The sequence below is a fragment of the Kogia breviceps genome, chromosome 4 (assembly GCF_026419965.1).
Source record: "Kogia breviceps isolate mKogBre1 chromosome 4, mKogBre1 haplotype 1, whole genome shotgun sequence".
Classification (NCBI taxonomy): domain Eukaryota; kingdom Metazoa; phylum Chordata; class Mammalia; order Artiodactyla; family Physeteridae; genus Kogia; species Kogia breviceps.
In genome coordinates this window covers 115,611,261-115,628,192 of record NC_081313.1, presented here as the reverse complement: position 1 = coordinate 115,628,192, position 16,932 = coordinate 115,611,261, and the positions used below count along the sequence as shown (strand labels likewise).

Below are 16,932 nucleotides of genomic sequence, written 5' to 3'. Positions count from 1 at the left end.
AAAAGGTCCAGTATTAATGCATGATTACTACCGTAAAAGTGCCCATTTTTTCCACTCATCTGACCTACAGACAGTTAAGAGCAGTAGAGTTCTTTCAAGACTTATGTGCCTACCCAGAAATCTGTCCATAGCCTTCTTTACCCTTTACCTACTTGTCTTCTAGCAAAAGTTGGGGGCAATAGAGAGGTATCAATTATTGACTTCAGTCAAAGTACAACATCCAGTGAAGTCACTCTACAACTAACCCTGTGGAGCACCAAAGAAACATTTCCTTGGACTTTTTTTCTATTCATTATAACTTCCATTTCCCATAGCCAACCTGAGGCCTGACTCAATGTTTTTCTGCACCAAGAGACACCTCTTAAAGCACACAGCCCAAAAATTGTAGTTGGTAGGAGGGAAACGGGTGAACCATACATGACCTAGCTGCCTTGCAGCTTTTCCATTAAAATTCACTGCTGGGATTTTCTCCCATATGGAGCTCTAATTACTGTCCCACTGTCCAAAGCTGGCTTCTCACAGCACTGACACAGAAATGTGCCTAAGCCCAGGGATGGGAAGGCAAAGGTAAAAAAATTAATTCAACAAATATGGCAGATACTTTTCATATGCCGGTAACTTTTCAAAATGTTGGGACACAACACTGAATAAAACAAAACCTTTGCCCTCATGAAGTTTATATTCTTTCCTATACTTCAGGAATGGAAAATAAAATCACACTTGCCTTCACAGAAAATAAACAGTAGAAAAACCCAACAAAAATACTGAACAGCAAGGAAAAAAAGCAGAGGGAAGTAATTTTAGATGTTCAGGCTTTACCCCTGCTCAAACAGTAGGTGAAACAAAACAGCAGTTCTGAAGAACGAAACTATAATTCTGAGATTCTTTAATCACATGCTGTTGCCATACCCCCTCAAAGCCCTTCTTCCTTTGTTTCCAGGGCAGGTGACAACTCCCACTCTTTTTAGAGTGTTTTTTTCATCCTCTCAAAGTTCCTGCTCCAGGTAATCAAGCCAATCCTGTCCTCTTGCACACTTCATTGGTATTCACTGAAGAGTGCCACCAATTTGAAGCAGGAAACTGGGTTGGAGGCTAAGCAACTTGACTCTTCTTGCCGCTTGGCAAGTCAGCACCACAAGTGGTAAAGAAAGGCTATGCCTTAGGGACAAGAGGCTCCTGCCTGGCTCTCTAAGCAACTATATTTCACCCACACACATTGGAAGAATGCTCACGTAGGGAGAAGAAAGGGTGGAAAAGAAATGTCTAAAGAGAGAGAGAGAGAGCCATACAGCTTCTTTCAGCAAATGAACATTCCACATTGAAGCACTAGGGAAAATACCACCTTCTAGAGCAAAAGAGAAGCTCTGCTGCTTCCAAAATCAGTATTTTCAGGATGGAGAAATTGCCTAGGTCTTTGAAATCTGAATTCTGATGACTTTATCTCCATCTCTCCAGGAAAGAACATGTGAAAACTCTGAAAAGACATTCCTGGTCAAGGCTCCTATTGTGCCTTCTCCCCACTTCCCAAAGCCTACAAACCAATCTAGACAAGTTTCTAACTGCACCATCAAGCATTTCTCAGGGAGCAAGAATGTATTAATCCTTGACTTCACCCTGGAAGTGAGTGACAGGAGAGAAGAGGAGATGGGTATAAGTACCAGGGAAACAAGAGATCAAATCAGACTGCCAGAAATAACCAAGGCCTTAACAGAAGCTGGGCATAGGATATAACTACTGTGGCCGCAAAGGGCCCAGCGACCAAATACTGCCCTCGAGGGGCAAAGGCCCAGCCATGTCATAGAAGAAGGGGCTGGAACAGTTAGGCGGCCTTCTCCCCGCTTCCTCCTTGCCTTTCTTTGTGAAGAGAGGAAGAAGACACTGTAGTACACAAGGTTGCTTGGGAAAATGGATTATTCTAATAAAACTTTATTTTTTCAAACACAGCCACAGAGGCAGGACCTCATGTTTAACATACACAGACTTATGGATTTTTTTAAAATATAAAACAAAGTTTACGAAAAATTTTTTTTCCACTTTTTGTATTTGTAATCCCATTAGCACAGGGACTTTGGCAGCAGGTGGGAGTGAAGGGCAGCTGCAGCTGCCACTGGGCAGTCACCGGGCACAGGAGGAGAGCACCAGCCTGGGAGTGGCTTCACTCACACACGCAGGAATACTCACCTACTGGTCAGCCACACCACACACACGACACAGATGCAGATGTCTACCCAGGGTCAACCACAGCCTGGTAGAGGTGTGCTCCACTCTGGGTAAGCCCAATATGTGAAAATCCAAAAAGTCAAAACAGCTAAAGTAGAGGGAGGTTGCTTGCTTTACAAAAGAAGCAATCACAGGCTGTTTTTAAATGGTCAGCAGTCCAAATGCATTGGAAAACAGCATTTGGTTTACACAGAACTGTTGGAACAGATCTACTGTGTAAAGCAAAATAAACCACTTCTCGAAAAGGCTTGTCCCAGGGCCACAGTTACTGAGATTGGGAAGCAAGATGATAGCTCCAGCTAGTTTAACTTTCCAGATCTTAAAGTAATGGAATTCAAATATGGCATCTACAGACCTTCTCCCCTAAGGATGGTGCCCTAGAGCTTTGGGGAACTCAGGGTGGAGGCAGAATTATTGCCCTCACTTCTTCAGCTTTGGGCCTGCAGAGACCCCATTGGCATTACCAGTGGCCTATTGTAAGCTGGAACAGCCCATCTGTAGCAGAGAGCCCAGGGATGAGGATGTCCCAGGAGGAAAAGAAGCTGGCACCAGGGAAATTATGGCCTAAAGAGGGAGAAGAGCCAGGGGAGGGATGAAACCAAGGATGGGCAACTCCTGCACTCATGGTTTCCTTGGATTCTCCAGAAAGCCTCTCTCAAGCCCCTACAGACCTAGTAGCTCACTGGCAACATGTGGTAACTAGCAGAAGTGAAGGAGCCCTAGAAGGGTAGAACCTCTGAGGGCTGGAGGCTGAAAAAGAAACACCCACCTCCTCTGGAGTGAAGGCAAGGAGGCTAGGGCCTCATTGATGCTCCTATCCAACATGTGGCAGACCCAGAAAATGACAGGTTCAATTCCATGAGGAAGAAAACACATAGACTTTGGTTTTCTTCCCTAACATGAGCAACTGCTTCCTTCAAAACCCTGGGAAAATGCCCTTCTTCCAATAAACAGGAAGGGCAGGTCCAATTTGGTACTGCAGGGTCTAAGTAAAGCTGGACAAAGCCTCACAAGCTATTCTGGCAGCAGCTTCAGTAGGCATCTCCACTGGAGCCAGCCCTACAGGGCTTCTGCAGTCCTTAAACCCACCATCGTGGCCACTGAGACCCACTGCCCAAGCTCAAGTTGTGGGTATGAAACAAAAAAAGAAATTCAATCCAACAACAAACTCCCAGCTGCTTCTCACAGTCTTTGCTTTACACATCCTCAGCCAATCCCTCCGTGAGCCTCAACCTCCCTGAGGTGTCTTAGGGCCAATTAGAGACAAATAAACATTTCTTAGCAGGAGTGGAAGACAAGCAAACTAGTATATGCTGACATCCCCTTCCTCTTTCTCAAACAGGTCAGAAAAGAGGCTGGGCCTGGATCTTTTAACAACAGGTTTCTCTAAAGTTAGTGCTGGGGTGCCTGCTGGGGACTGAACACTACTTCTGCTGTACGTCAGTCTCAATATAGGGCCTTCCTTCCTTGTTCTTGACCCTCGAAGGGCAGAGGGTAAGGGGGAAAAGGTCCCATCAGTAGGGAGGGAAAGAAAGAGATGGAGCCCTTCAGCCCTGCCTCAGTTGCCCAAATATGCCTGCATCTACTTAGAGAGTAAGAGAGGCAGGTTGTATACAGCCTAGGCAATCTGATGAGAAAAAAGGCCAGCTCAGAATCAGTGTGGAGAGCCCTCTCCAGCCAATACTAGATCTATCTAGGGGAGGTGTGGGCCTGAGGGAAAGACCATTAGCTGAGGTCATAGCACTTAAAAGCCCCTGCTGTACCCCCAAACAGAATCCTCTGCAGAGCCACTGGTACTAATGGATTATGAGCCTGGTTCCAGAGATCCTTAGAACCTTGACTCCTTGAACAAGCCTGCTGTCCCGTAAAAACCCAAGATCCATGGTGCTCTGCTGTTAAGGAGCAACTGTCTTCCTTCCCTAAGGCTACCCAAACACACCTTTCCTCGAGCACTCTCATACACGCACACACTCTCACACAATTTCTCAGAGGAGGCTGAATGAACCCCCCACCCTGGCCAAATTCTAAGACACAAGTGCCCTTTGAAGCAAAGGGGCTAGTGAAATTCCCCGAGCTGGGGTCAGGAGACCCCTTCCTTCCCTGCCCATTGCTTTCTCGGTGGCAGGGATACTCACACTCAGGGCCGCCATGGTAAGGGCCTGCTCTGGGGCTGTCCCTCCCGCCACCAGCTCCGTTTATCTTGTCCCGGCCAGTCTCTCGGCATGGTCGAGCTTCCTGGAGTGAGAAGAATTCCGGCTGCCCTGAGTCGGAGCCCTCCACTCACCCCCATTCCCAGGCTGGGCCCCCGGCCTTGGGACCTCGACACTTGTTAGTAGCCATAAGAGAGTCAGTCTGTGTGGCCCCAGGAAGTAGCCTCTCAGTTTTAGTTCTCCTCAATCAGATTCAAGTCCAGGTCCCCAAAGTCCTGCTGGCACAATGTCCGCTTGCTGAGCGCCTGCCGGCCCCACCGCACGGACCCCTCCTCCTCCTCTTCGCTTTCACTCAGCACCTGGGAGGAATCCCCAGTGGGGCTGCAGGAAGCAGAGAGGTGTGAGGGGCTACAGGCCATGAACCACGGTGGAGAGATACTGCTGCCTTCCCGGGCTGTTTCTTGGAGACAGAGACCTCCTGAGTATGGTTTCTGTCAAACAAACAAAAAAAATTAAGGCAAAGAAAGATGCTAATTTCCCAGAGAACCCTGGCCCAAGTTGGATTTCAAAGTACCCCTCTTAGTTATCCTTAAAGGCAAGAGTCCTATCTGTTAGGGTGAGGTCGTGAACTCTGATAACATTTTGAAAATTCAGTTATGTGCACATTTCTTTGAGGAAAGTGCCCATAGTTTCTATCAGATTCAAGATTAGAAGCATGTTTATAAACTTCATGTGGACAGGAATACTGTCTGCTTGTCTCACTCCTGTATTGCCAGTGCCTAGTCAGAGCCTGGCATAGTAGGTATCCAACACTGTTTGCTGACTGGTTGAATGAATGACTCTATGAATAAATGAATAAGTCCTTGGAAAGTTTTATGACCAGTGGTCTGGAAGGAAGAATATGAAAAAAGTGGGCAACTGCCTACAACAACTGCACTCACACTGGGAAGTCAAAAAACATTTGTTGAGCAGATGAATGATGCAGCAGCCTGTTCTGCTTAAGCCCTTACAGACCCACATGAAGCAGTAAAGGGCAAGTGACAAAACCAGCCTTGCATGAGGAGGGGTGGGGCACTGATGATGGGGCTTTTGTGGCTCATGCATTCTCAGAGAGGAGGAAAAGTGCCTCTAGCAGGACAATCTGGGATCTCTGTTGGAAGGTTTAACATGGGTCTCACCCCAAGTTTCTCTGGAACCCCCAGGACTGAGAAATTTCACAGGACATGGGACTTTCAATGGTAAAACCAGAATAATCCTGGGCAAATCGGGATGGGTAAAGCTCAGACAGAAAGGAGCTCCAAGGGAGGCCCTGCCAGGAGGGCCTGGAGCTAGAGGACAACTCACAGGTGAAAATGGAACAGTGCCCCTACTCCCATCCAAGCTTCCCTAGTCCTACTGGTCCCACCTGATTCATCTTGTCAAAGTCCAAGGAAGGCCGCAGCCGCCGAGGGTCCTCCTCGTGGCGCCGCTTGACCCCAGCTTTGCGGGCATCAAGATCACAAGGCTGTGAGCGGCTTCGGGGTAGATTGCGCAGGCCTCGAGGTCGCCAGGGCAGCTCTGGGGAGGATGCGGGGGAGCTCCGGGCAGAGGGCAAGAAGCGGCTTGCCTGTGGGCCCAGGCTGGGTGACAGGGAGAAGCGACGCTGGGGTGGGCAAGGTGACAGGGACTCAGCATCACTTTCCCAGGAGCCACTCTGGGGGGAGGTGGCAGAGGGACGAGAAGAATCTTGGGCCAGGGCCAGGCTGAAGAAAGGGGGACTGTAGGGTCTGTGGGGTGGGGCACATTGAGAAGAGGCACTGGGAGCTTGGAGGAACCTGAGGCTGGAGACCCGCTTCGGGGGGCTCTGGTGAGGCACCTGCGGCCCACCCCCTCCACCACTGCCCCGGTGCTTGATGGGAGTCCACAGCTTGGAGGGGGCGGGCCGCCACACCGGCTGCCAGCGAGACAGGTCCACGGGCACTGAGAGTGAGCGGCAGTGCCTCTTAGATGGAGGGGCAGGGGGCACAGGAAGCTTTTCTGGGTCTGGGGGCTCAGGGCTTAGGACTTGGGAGAGGGGCTGCTCCTGTGGGGAACTGCCTGGGCTGGGTGGTCTCAGGTGCAGGCTCAAGCCTGAGGGGTGGTAGCTGAGATTGAGGCTGTCCTGGAACTCAGCACAGGAACAGTGGGGCAGGCCCCTCCAGGAAGCACCTTCTGGAAGGCATTCATAATAAAAATAATATTAATGATAGCTAATATATTTTTAAGAGCTTACTATGTGCCATACAATATGATGAGCACTTTATGTGAGGTTTCCCGAAAACTTCATGAGTTAGGTACTATTACTACCCCATTTCACAAATGAGAGAAGTCTAGTAACTTGCCAAAAGTCATGCAGGAATCAAATGACCAAAGCAGGGTTCAAAACCAGATTTGTCTGATGCTAAAGCTGCCTTTTAACCAGCATACTATATTAACTCCAGTATGAGGAACCCACCTGAAACTTAAAATATAGTCTCATATACGGCCTGCTGCTCCCCCTCAAAGCTGGAATGAGTCAAAAGAAGAAAACGTGTGTGCGCCATGCTCATCCCTCACTCTACTCCACTGAGCTCTACTTTGCTCCCGCACCCCTCAGCCCGGAGTTGTGAAAAGCAGGCCTATGCTCTCCGTCCTTAGCTTTTCCCTTTCCTATGTGTCAAAGCACCAAGACAGCAGGTAGGTGATCAAGCAGGTAAGAGATCATTTGTATTTCTAGGGAGGGCAAGTAGGGTGGGGAAGGCCTTTGACAATGGAACCCATGCTTGGGAAAAACCCGTGTTCTTTTGGGTCTGGCCACCCACAAGGAACATATAGGGAAAGATCTTCTAGCCATATTATGGTTACTTTAAAAAAAAAAAAATGCCAAATATACTGAATGCAACCTTTTGTGTTAAAAGCGTGGGAATAAAAAATTTACATTTATATTTGCTTCTATCTGTATAAAGCAACTCCGGTTGGATAGACAAGAAACTAATAACAGTAGTTACTTTTAGGGAGGTGATGGGAGCTGGGTGCAGAGGAGAGGAAGGGGGACTTTTTTCAGTGTAACGTTTTTGCTGTTTAAAAATTTGGGGGGCTTCCCTGGTGGCGCAGTGGTTGAGAGTCTGCCTGCCAATGCAGGGGACACAGGTTCGTGCCCCGGTCCGGGAAGATCCCACATGCCGTGGAGCGGCTGGGCCCGTGAGCCATGGCCGCTGAGCCTGAGCGTTTGGAGCCTGCGCTCCGCAAAAAAAAAAAAAATTGGAAATGTGAATGTATTGCCTATACAAAAAATTAGATTATAAAAGTTCCTACAAGACTAGAATAAGAGCAAACTAAACAGGTAACTTCCATGCTGGTGCAGTAAAATGGAGACAAGTGCCAATCTCAGAAGGTGACCCTGGCAAGAAAACTGTGGAGGAAGGCTAGCTAGTTCTGGTTACTGAAAACCGATGAAAGAAATGTGTGGATAGAGGCATGGGCATACACACAAATATACACATCATGTCTTACCAGACACAAGCTGGAAAGGATTCCCACAGTTGGAGATGTCTACATGATCAGGCAAAGGCTAAGAGACAGAGAATACCATCATGATTCAGGATCAGGACAGAGTTCCAGGAAGCCCTCTTCAGCTCACCCCTGCAATTCATGGGCTATAGGGATGTTAGGAACTCCTAAGTGTTTTCTTCTTGTCCTCTCAAAGTTAGTGAGTAAAATAATCCACATCTTCCAGTATCCCAAACCCTTTTCCACCCAAATTTTGGCATCCTTTTTCTAACAGTGAAAAAAAATCCCTGCCCCCTTCCTTTTGGGCTGGGATTTGAGACTTTAGTGGACTCTTGCAGTACAAGTACCATGACTCACACAGCACAGGACAAGGGTGAAGTAGTAACAACAAACAGCCTCCGAAAAAATGGGGAGGGGGTCGTAAAGAAGCAGGAAGACTGGTCTTTTACCAGACTGATGCTGAAGCGTGTGCATTTCAGCTCATCCAGAGTCTGCTTCTGTAGCTGCTCAGTGATCAGGGTTATCATGATTCTCCCCAGAATTTGACTTGCACACTTTGGAGCAAATGATGGATGTCTTCCCTGTTGTTCTTCCAGACCTCACTCGAGAGCCGTCTTCTGCCACTGCAGCACCATTCTAGCACCATTGGGACTTCCCTCTCCAGTCATGCCTGCTGAGTCTGCCAATTACAGAGGGACCAGCCCCAAGTGATATTAGAGATGTATCTAGTCCAGAGATGGAAAATACATGGCACACATACCACAGCACCCCTATGTCAGGCCTCTGACAGACATCATTAATTGATCACAGCTCTTTCCTGCTAAGCCTAAACGTAGCCTCAGAAACATTCTCAACCTGACACTCCGGATAACCAGTAAAATGAAATGGAGTTGGCAAGCAAGTTGAAACCTATTTGCCACTCCTAACTTGGTTCATGCTCTGCTCTGCCTACCCAGAATACTAGCACCACTTAGAAAATAGCTCAAATGAGAGAGATGCCCAAATTGTTATTTCCATCCTGATTAGTCCAATATTTTATCTTCCAGTCATAAGCAAAGAGAGGTACTTTTTTCCTAAACTACAGAAAGAGTAATAGGGAACAGAGTGGTACAGTGGTTGTAGGAATGACTTTCTGCTTCAAACCAATCAGAATAAACAAGGTATTATGTTCTCCATTAGCCTGAACAGCTGGTATTATATCATTGTTCTCCAACAGATACTGTACATATTCTCTTATAAGAGGATAAGGAAATGCTACCAAGGTAATTCCATTTACATTTCAACTCTATAGAGTTTAAAAACAACTCTGACTCCATTTGACTAAGTTTTTAGCCAGATTTGACTTAAAGACCATGAATACAATTAATCAAGACTCTTTCTCATGGTCAATTATAGTAGAAGCAAACTAATTCTATCAGAGGACAGGCTTCAAGCCCACAAAATTGCCTGAGGGGCCTCGCTCAAGGGAGGAGGGGAAGTTAACCTAACATTTCCATACTGTTCTGCCTATTCCCAGAAATGACCAGCAGGCAGACACCACACGGACAGTGGAAGTAGCATTTGCTAGCAGAGAGAATAAACTATCAAGAAATCAAATCTGGATCCGATTTGGTGTGACGGTCTTGGCAAATCATCAAACTTTTCTTTGCCTCAGTTTACCCATATGAAAAATGGGCAGAATAATCTTAATATGTCACTGGGGGCTTCCCTGGTGGCGCAGTGGTTAAGAATCTACCTGCAGGAGACACGGCTTCGAGTCCTGGTCCGGGAAGATCCCACATGCCGCGGAGCAACTAAGCCCATTGCACCACAACTACTGAGCCTGCGCTCTAGAGTCCACGAGCCACAACTACTGAAGCCCGCGCACCTAGCCAGAGCTCCGCAACAAGAGAAGCCACTGCAATGAGAAGCCTGTGCACAGCAACGAAGAGTAGCCCCCACTCGCTGCAACTAGAGAAAAGCCCGCGCACAGCAACAAAGACCCAACGCAGCCAAAAATAAATAATAAATAAATTTATTTAAAAATATATATGTCACTGGGACAATATAACACAAATATCAAAATGTAAAAAGTATACCATCTGACCTGTACAAATCAGGAGTTCACAAAGATTGCCATTTCTCACCCTTCCTATTTGTTGCTCTACAAAGCCTCAGAATGGCACAAGTGATATAAGGATGAAGGAGGCAATTGCGTTGATCTATTTGGCTGGATATCAACCTCCCTCACCTCCGTACCAAGAGAAGCCCAAAAGGCTTGACCTTGAGGGCAGATAACTTTCTACCTTGGAAAAAAAAAAAAGGGGGAATCCTCTCTACCTGATTCCCACCTCAGAGGGAGGCAGACGACAAGGAAAAGCAAAGAAATACACCTAGGCGTATTTGGAGTTTAGGGAAAAACGTTGTAGAAGTCAAATCATCACTATAGTTAAATAACATTTTCATGCATAATCATCATTACCACCTTGAACAAAGTTCCAGCTTCCTGACTGCTCCCTTCAGCTGCTTCCCCTGTTCTTGTAGGAGAAGCTAAAGCTTATATCACTTCTGCTCTTGGTTTCTTAACTCTGCCCTCAAAGATCAACCAGAGAGGGAACCTAACTGTAGGCTTTTACCCCCAGAGACCCCAGGCCTCAGGCTGACCAGCTATGAAGAGCAGGGAGTGAAGCAAACTCTTTCAAGCTTTTCATGAGGCATCTGGCCAAACAGCAAACTTCCAGCCCTCTCTGGGATCAAGTGAAGAGAGTGATTTTGTGTTTTTCTGCATTTTAATTGTTGGGATGTGGCCACACACGGCGGTAATTGGAACAATGCAGCTACCACCACGCAACTGATACTCTCAGTCTGAATTTCCTAAAACAGGCCAGGCTGAGAGGGGGAACAGAACGGAAGCCATAAGGAATCAAACCAGGACACAAAAGAAGGCAAACCAGCTCCGCGAGGGGCCTCCTCTTTCTCAAGCAGGCAGAGGAAAAAGTATAAGAAGCCCTCTCTTGCCGCCTTCCTTCCCCTTCCATTTTGTGTATCTGAGGAGCAGAGACAGCCCTGAACGTTCACTAAGCAAGTTAAAACTTCTCAGCTTAACAACTGGCACGGGGGCTCAGTCCTACACAGAGCAGCAGGCCGCTAGGCCCTCCCCCAAACCCCACCAGGCCCAACTCTCAATCCAGGTTTTCTCTCCACCATCAGCACCACCCCCCTGGCAAATAAAGGCTGGACCCCCACCCCACTGGGTGGCAGTAACCCCTGACATCACGGTTTCAGGGATGCTGAGGCTATGCTGAAACCTCCATAACCTAGGATCAAGTCAGGCCAAGGGAGAGGAGAGTCACAAACCCCTGGGGACCTTCCCCCCAGGTCCCAGTCCCACAGCTCTAAGGGAGACTGAAGGAAAACATGAGGGAGGCATGGAGGTACACGAACAGGTATGTGGGGACCTGACTGCTCTTCCTCCATATGGCACTGAGGGGATAGGGGTGACAAATGGGGAGCACCCCTCCCCCCACCCCAATGAAGAAGCAAAAGGCTAGCCCCCCCCCCCAATCTTCAACCTCTCCCTTGGTTGCCCTGCCTGTCCCCGCGGGGTGGGGCATGGGGCGTCCGCTGGCCCCTGGGGGGCGGGGGGCGCCGGGGCACGCTTGGGGGGGCTGTCGCTTGTCTCTTCCCAATCAGCTTCCATCAACTGGCCGCGAGAAGCGAACTCAGGACGCAGGGTATGGAGAGGGTCTGGGACTTAGCGCTCCGCCACCCCCTCCCCCACCAGGTCCCGTGCTCTCCCCGCGGAGGCGGCCAGCGAGGCCGTGCCTCGAGGGTGGACGGGCTGGGGGAGGGGAAAGAGGGAAGGAGGGAGGGACGGTCTAGGTGCCCGCCCCGAGGCCCCAGCGCCACCTGCCCTCCGCCACCTACCGCTGCTCCTCCAGCTCCCAGGGCCGCGGCCAGAGCAGCTCTGAGCGCTCGGTTAGCCCTACGGTGCCCTTAAAAGGCGCCGGCCCGAACCAACGGGCCCCTGAGGAGAGTGAAGAGATCAGTCCGGTTCGCAAAACGCCCCTGAACCGTCCGCGGAGGCTCGAGACCCCCGTCGTTTCTCTCGCAAAGTCTTTCTTGGAGAGCGCCGTCGGGAAGACGTCCGGCTCTTTGATTTAACGATAAGGGTGGTTTCCTCCCTAGCGAGTCACCCCCTGCAAAATATTGCAGAAGGTGGACTGGCCCAGTTGGAGGCAAATCTCAAAACCCCCGGGGGAGGCCGTGTCCGTCGAAGGTAAACAAAGACATCGCCCCTGCCCTCTGTTACTACATCGGCCCCTGTACAGCCTCCAACTCGGTTCCGGCGCGTAACAGAATTAGCCAGGATTCCTCTCACCTGCTCTCCTACCCTCTAAGGCCGCCACTCTGAAGGACTCCCCCTTCCCCCAGCAGAGGACCCGTCCTCGGCGTGAAGGTTTCTGGGAAGTGTAGTCCAAGCGCCGATTAGGGCCTGCTCTGAGTCCCGGGAGACCCTCTTCCAGCTGCCGGATGGGCTCAAACGTTATAAACCCAGGATTTACAACGGTTGCGGGGCCGTTCCCACTTGGTTCTGTAATTAGCCGTCACCCAAAACACCGTAAATCTGACGAGGGCCCAGGGCGGTTCACTCCTTCTCCTCCCTCTACGCCCCCCCACCCCAGCAGGATGAGGTAATGGGATTGTGATTATGACATCATAGGCGGTTCAGTTGCTTGCGTGGGGGAGGGGGGAGTTCGGTGGTTACAGCTGGACCACTTTCCTTAAGACAAAAAGGGAGGGAGGAAACAAGCAGCTGGGGAAAAGATGTTGATGGCGCTATACTTCCTCTTCAGGAAGAGGAAACCACCTTTTATTAAATCTCCACCACTACCACCGCCTCCCACCTCAGCCAAAGTTTAAGTCCTTTTTGAAGAGACTGAATGTAGCAGTTAGCACGTGAAGAGGTTGTGGAACAGCTAGGTGGTTTCTGGCTCATACGTAAATTTGAGTCTCAGCCAGCAAAGAAGGTTTAGAGAGAGGATAAAATACGGGAAAAGGAGAGGTTTTAAACAATGCCTTCGTGTTATGATCTCTTTGTAGGACAGACTTTTAGATCTTTTTTAATCGATTGTTAAGTAGAAGTAGTGCAAGTAATCTTCACTATTACATTCAGCAACGAGTCCCCTGAAAGACATGTTTTCCCTAAATATTTTGTGTCCCACTCAACTCTGGGACAGATAAGTAATTGTGATCAGCTAGAAGGTAGAGCCAGTGGTGGGGATCTTCCTCACAGAGCCAGGGAAGGGAGGAGGCAGGAGCCACCAAACCTGCAAACTGGAAAAGAAGAGTAGAGGGAAAGTGAGGTAGTATCAAGAAAATGGCGGGGGATGGGAGATACACTGCACATTTGTTTGCCCTGCACATTTCCCCTTGGCAAAAGAAGGGACAAGGGGCCATGAAGTGTAGGAGACATGGTTTCCAATAATTGCTGCTATGGAGCACTTATGTGCCAGGCACCATGCTGCACACTATAAATATGTATTCTCATTTTTGTTTACAATAATCAAATGAGACAAAATCTCCTTATTTGATGGATTAAACAGCAGGAGAGGTTAAGTAACTGCCCGTGTGCTGGACAAAAGCAGTATTAAAAAGCAATCTGACTCACAACATTGTTAACCAACTATACTCCAATATAAAATAAAAAGTTAAAAAAAAAGCAGTCTGGGGCTGTAAAGCCCTTGGTCTTCACCACTTGGTGATCCCCCTTTTTATTTAATAACAAAATGCCATGCTTACTAAAGTTAAGTGATTGAGAATAAGAAGTTAAGTTAGCATTGGCACATTTGGAAAACACTGAAAGAAACAGAGACACTTAAAACAACCAAACCCTGCAACTCAGGTTTCATGTCTCCTTTCAAAGGAAGATGACACCCATTTCATCATGTATAAAACAGCACCCCCAGTGCAGCCCAACCTGTCCCCCATTACTAACTATAACTAGATTTCCTTATGCCACTTTTGGTTCAAGGTTTTTTACTCACGTCCTGCATTTTTTTCCTTCTGTCCCATTTTCCTTCTTTTGTTCTTGGGCTACTACCTTGAAACCCATCATAACTGTGACCTCCTGGGCCAGATCCCATCTCTGACCCTGCTCCAGTGGGTTTTAGCAGAGGATACTACCTGGGCTCCCTTCTGTTCTCCATCCAGATTCTCTGAGGGTTCCAGGGTCTGGAGCCAGTCATCCAAAGGGGTGGAATCCATTGGCTCTAAGAGATTGTCCATTCCCCACCTAGGAAGGCAGCAGAGTCAGAGGAACATGCAGCTCATTCAGACTCTCCCTTTTCAGCCAGTGAAAGCTAAACCTCTGCAAAGTGGGGAGAGGTAGGGCTTAGTCCATCACTCAGGGAAGGAACAAGGAATAGTAGTGCACACACCCCTCAGCCTGCAGAGACTGGCTGGGGGGGTCCCAGGAATGTAGGGCTCTTCTCCACTGCCTAATCTGGGCATCCCAGGAGCGACGGCTGTACCTCCTGTTCTTGTTTGGTGTTTGAGGGTGAAGTCCTGGCTGTCGCTGTGCCCTGGTAACAATATACATGTCAGACCGAGGTCAAAGTGAAGGGGCACAGCTCACTGCTTATCATGATGAATTAGGAGACTCACTAGGGATTCTCTGATAATGAGGTAAGATCAATGCCCACAATCCAAAGAAAATCTTTAAATTAGATTAAACATCAAACTTCCCAATTCCCTAATATTCTTTCTTCTGGAAAGGGTAAATTAGATATTCCAACTCCCTCAGAAGTCAAGACAGATATAAAAGAAAATATTTGACATCTCTTTAAAATACATTCTACCTTTTCATACATTAATTTGTACGTATGTGTGTAAGCTTACATGTAATTAGGCAAGTATGTTGTAATTAGCCACGTCAGATGGAAGCATGAGGTGAAAATGGATGGAGGAAAAAAAAATTCATTAGCAAACATGGATAGAGCTTTAAAAAGTCTTATGGCCCACATGTAACTTGTTCCATTTGGAAAAAAACTTGGAAACTTATCTGGGGGGTTAGACTTCAGGATAATTTATTTTAGTAATGCTACAACTTTGTGGGAGCATTCAGATTCTAGTATCTTTCCATAATCTGACAGTGAACAAAAGCCACGTGGTTGACACTCTTGTTGTGACTACCCACAACTGCACTCACTTGGGGACCTGCTGCAGAAAGCACTGGTAACCAGGTGTGCGCTTGCCATAATCTATCTGCTTTTGCCGCCGCTGTAGGACAATTGCATCTGTCTCTACCTCCCACCTGTGAGGAAGTAGACAGTGGTCCCATGAAGCGTGATGATGGTCATCAAAGCAGAAACCAACTCTTCCCACATTCCCCAGCCTGATTGTCAAACTCACCTGGCATGGCAGGGCTCTGTACTGACTCCCACACTCACCATCTCTATCCTAGAGGATAAAGACTCTTCACGCACCTCCTTTCTGGGGAAGCAGATTCTACAGATGAAAGGGTATTAGGATAAAACCCAGCTACTCTCAGCCACTACCACTACCAAGATCCTGACACCAGATAAAGGTTGTATTTCTCACTTACTGTCTCTCAAAGATAAAGGCTGCATTTCTAATTCGTTTCTCAAAGTGTGGTCTGCAAGCCATCTGCCTGGGTATCACCTGGGGGCCTTGATAATTCTTGGGCCCTACTCTAGACCTACTGAATTATCACTTTGGGAACATGTATTTTAAAGAGCTTCCAAGGTTGTTTTAAACATTTTTATGGAAAATTTCAAATATACCAAGAGAATAGCATAATCCCCTGCAACTCAAAGAATGGTCCCAGTACCAGCTGCATTAGCATCAGCTGGGAGCTTGTTAGACGTTCAGAATCTTGGGTTCTTACCCAGATCTACTGAATCAGAATATGTATTTTAACAAGATCTGCAGGTGATTAGTATGCAGATAAAACTTTGAGAGCACTGATATCATGTACCCCCCTAGCTACCCATCACCCAATACTCACGGCCAATCTTGTTTCACCTATACTCACCACCACTCCCACAGGATTATTTAAAAGCAAATCCCCAACATTAAGAACAAATTCTTAGTATCACCTAGTCAATGTTCAAGTTTCCATAAACAACCAAAGTTTGGGATCCTTTGGACTGTGATAAGGATTACGCCAAGAGATGATTCAACTCTCCTACTTTCCTTGAAAAGGGATTCCGTTTACCGCATATAACCTAGCGTCTCAGAATCTGCGCGCTTAAAAGGGACACCAACCCAGGAAAGCTCTTGGAAGGGGCCAGTGCTACTCATCATAAATACACGCACCTGTCTCGCCGCAACATCTGCCACACGGGCAGCAAATGTTCCACCTACAGGGGAAGGCTAGCAAAACTAGGAGGGAAAGGTCCACGTAACGATACAAGAAAGAAGCAAGGGAAAAAAACAAAAACAAAAAACGTTTAAAGCACCCTCGCACCTAAATTAATTTCTCCAGGTATTATCCTAGGGAGTGGTCGTCGCTAGCAAGGTGCAATTTAAATGTCCCGGGGTTGGAGGGGCTGAAGGAAAGGAGAGCTCAGAAAGGGTGTGGTGATAGGCCAGAGGGAGAGCCAATGAGGCGCCAAACTCCCTGTGGGGCGGGGCTTAACTCGGGCCTTGCCGAAAGCTGGTGGGTCAATCGGCGGCTCTCTGGGCTGCGGGGCGGGGCAAATCTCGCTCCTTCCGGAACGGTTCACGCCCCCGGGTGCTGCATGAGGCAAACGATTGGCCGAGGTGGGGGGGGCGGGGGGGGTCCTAGGAGGGTGCGCGGAGATTGGCTGGCGCAGCTTAGAGGCGAGCGGGATAGGTTATTGAGAGGGCGGAAGGTTTGAATGGTCAAGGCGTATGGCAGTTGATCTTGCTCTGAGGCTGTAACTTCGACAGTCCGCTGAGAGAAGCGGAGAAGCCAGACTCCGGCGTATCTGGTCAAGAGGCATAGCTGTCGTCTGATTAAATCGCCTCCTTTCCCCAGATTTCCTTGAATTCTGCTAGAGTCTTCGCTTGTCTCAGACTCAAACCTGAG

General features: G+C 48.3%; 2 protein-coding genes across 3 annotated transcripts; both read right to left on the bottom strand.

Annotated features, from left to right (window-relative positions):
• Positions 1 to 1,910: 1,910 nt before the first annotated feature.
• Positions 1,911 to 12,451, bottom strand: FAM53C (family with sequence similarity 53 member C). Of its 2 annotated transcripts, none has more exons than XM_067031722.1 (5): positions 12,238 to 12,451; positions 8,327 to 8,556; positions 7,881 to 7,938; positions 5,776 to 6,560; positions 1,911 to 4,861 (listed from the first exon to the last, which is right to left on the bottom strand). In XM_067031722.1, exons 2-5 carry the CDS (start codon positions 8,402 to 8,404, stop codon positions 4,604 to 4,606), a joined length of 1,179 nt encoding a protein of 392 aa, XP_066887823.1. In that variant the 5' UTR covers positions 8,405 to 8,556; positions 12,238 to 12,451; the 3' UTR covers positions 1,911 to 4,603. The 2 variants fall into 2 exon arrangements, with proteins under 2 accessions (XP_066887823.1, XP_058917289.1); XM_059061306.2 differs by lacking the exon at positions 12,238 to 12,451 and adding an exon at positions 11,784 to 11,984.
• Positions 11,780 to 16,846, bottom strand: LOC131755108 (uncharacterized). The gene is made up of 9 exons (XM_067033306.1): positions 16,772 to 16,846; positions 16,197 to 16,240; positions 15,270 to 15,365; positions 15,067 to 15,171; positions 14,297 to 14,440; positions 14,043 to 14,151; positions 13,082 to 13,193; positions 12,238 to 12,450; positions 11,780 to 11,883 (listed from the first exon to the last, which is right to left on the bottom strand). The coding sequence occupies exons 1-9, from the start codon at positions 16,844 to 16,846 to the stop codon at positions 11,780 to 11,782; spliced, it is 1,002 nt and encodes a 333-aa protein (XP_066889407.1).
• Between the last annotated feature and the right edge of the window lie 86 nt (positions 16,847 to 16,932).

What these genes read in the sequence shown, in the direction of transcription:
- FAM53C (XM_067031722.1), bottom strand. Translation starts at nt 8,404, where the DNA reads ATGATAACCCTGATCACTGAGCAGCTACAGAAGCAGACTCTGGATGAG. An exon ending in CACGCTTCAGCATCAGTCTG is followed by an intron (nt 7,939 to 8,326) that starts GTAAAAGACCAG and finishes TCTGTCTCTTAG; the next exon opens with CCTTTGCCTGATCATGTAGA. An exon ending in ACTTTGACAAGATGAATCAG is followed by an intron (nt 4,862 to 5,775) that starts GTGGGACCAGTA and finishes TTTGTTTGACAG; the next exon opens with AAACCATACTCAGGAGGTCT.
- LOC131755108 (XM_067033306.1), bottom strand. Translation starts at nt 16,846, where the DNA reads ATGCCTCTTGACCAGATACGCCGGAGTCTGGCTTCTCCGCTTCTCTCA. An exon ending in GTCGAAGTTACAGCCTCAGA is followed by an intron (nt 16,241 to 16,771) that starts GCAAGATCAACT and finishes CTTCCCCTGTAG; the next exon opens with GTGGAACATTTGCTGCCCGT. An exon ending in CAGATGTTGCGGCGAGACAG is followed by an intron (nt 15,366 to 16,196) that starts GTGCGTGTATTT and finishes TTTCATCTGTAG; the next exon opens with AATCTGCTTCCCCAGAAAGG.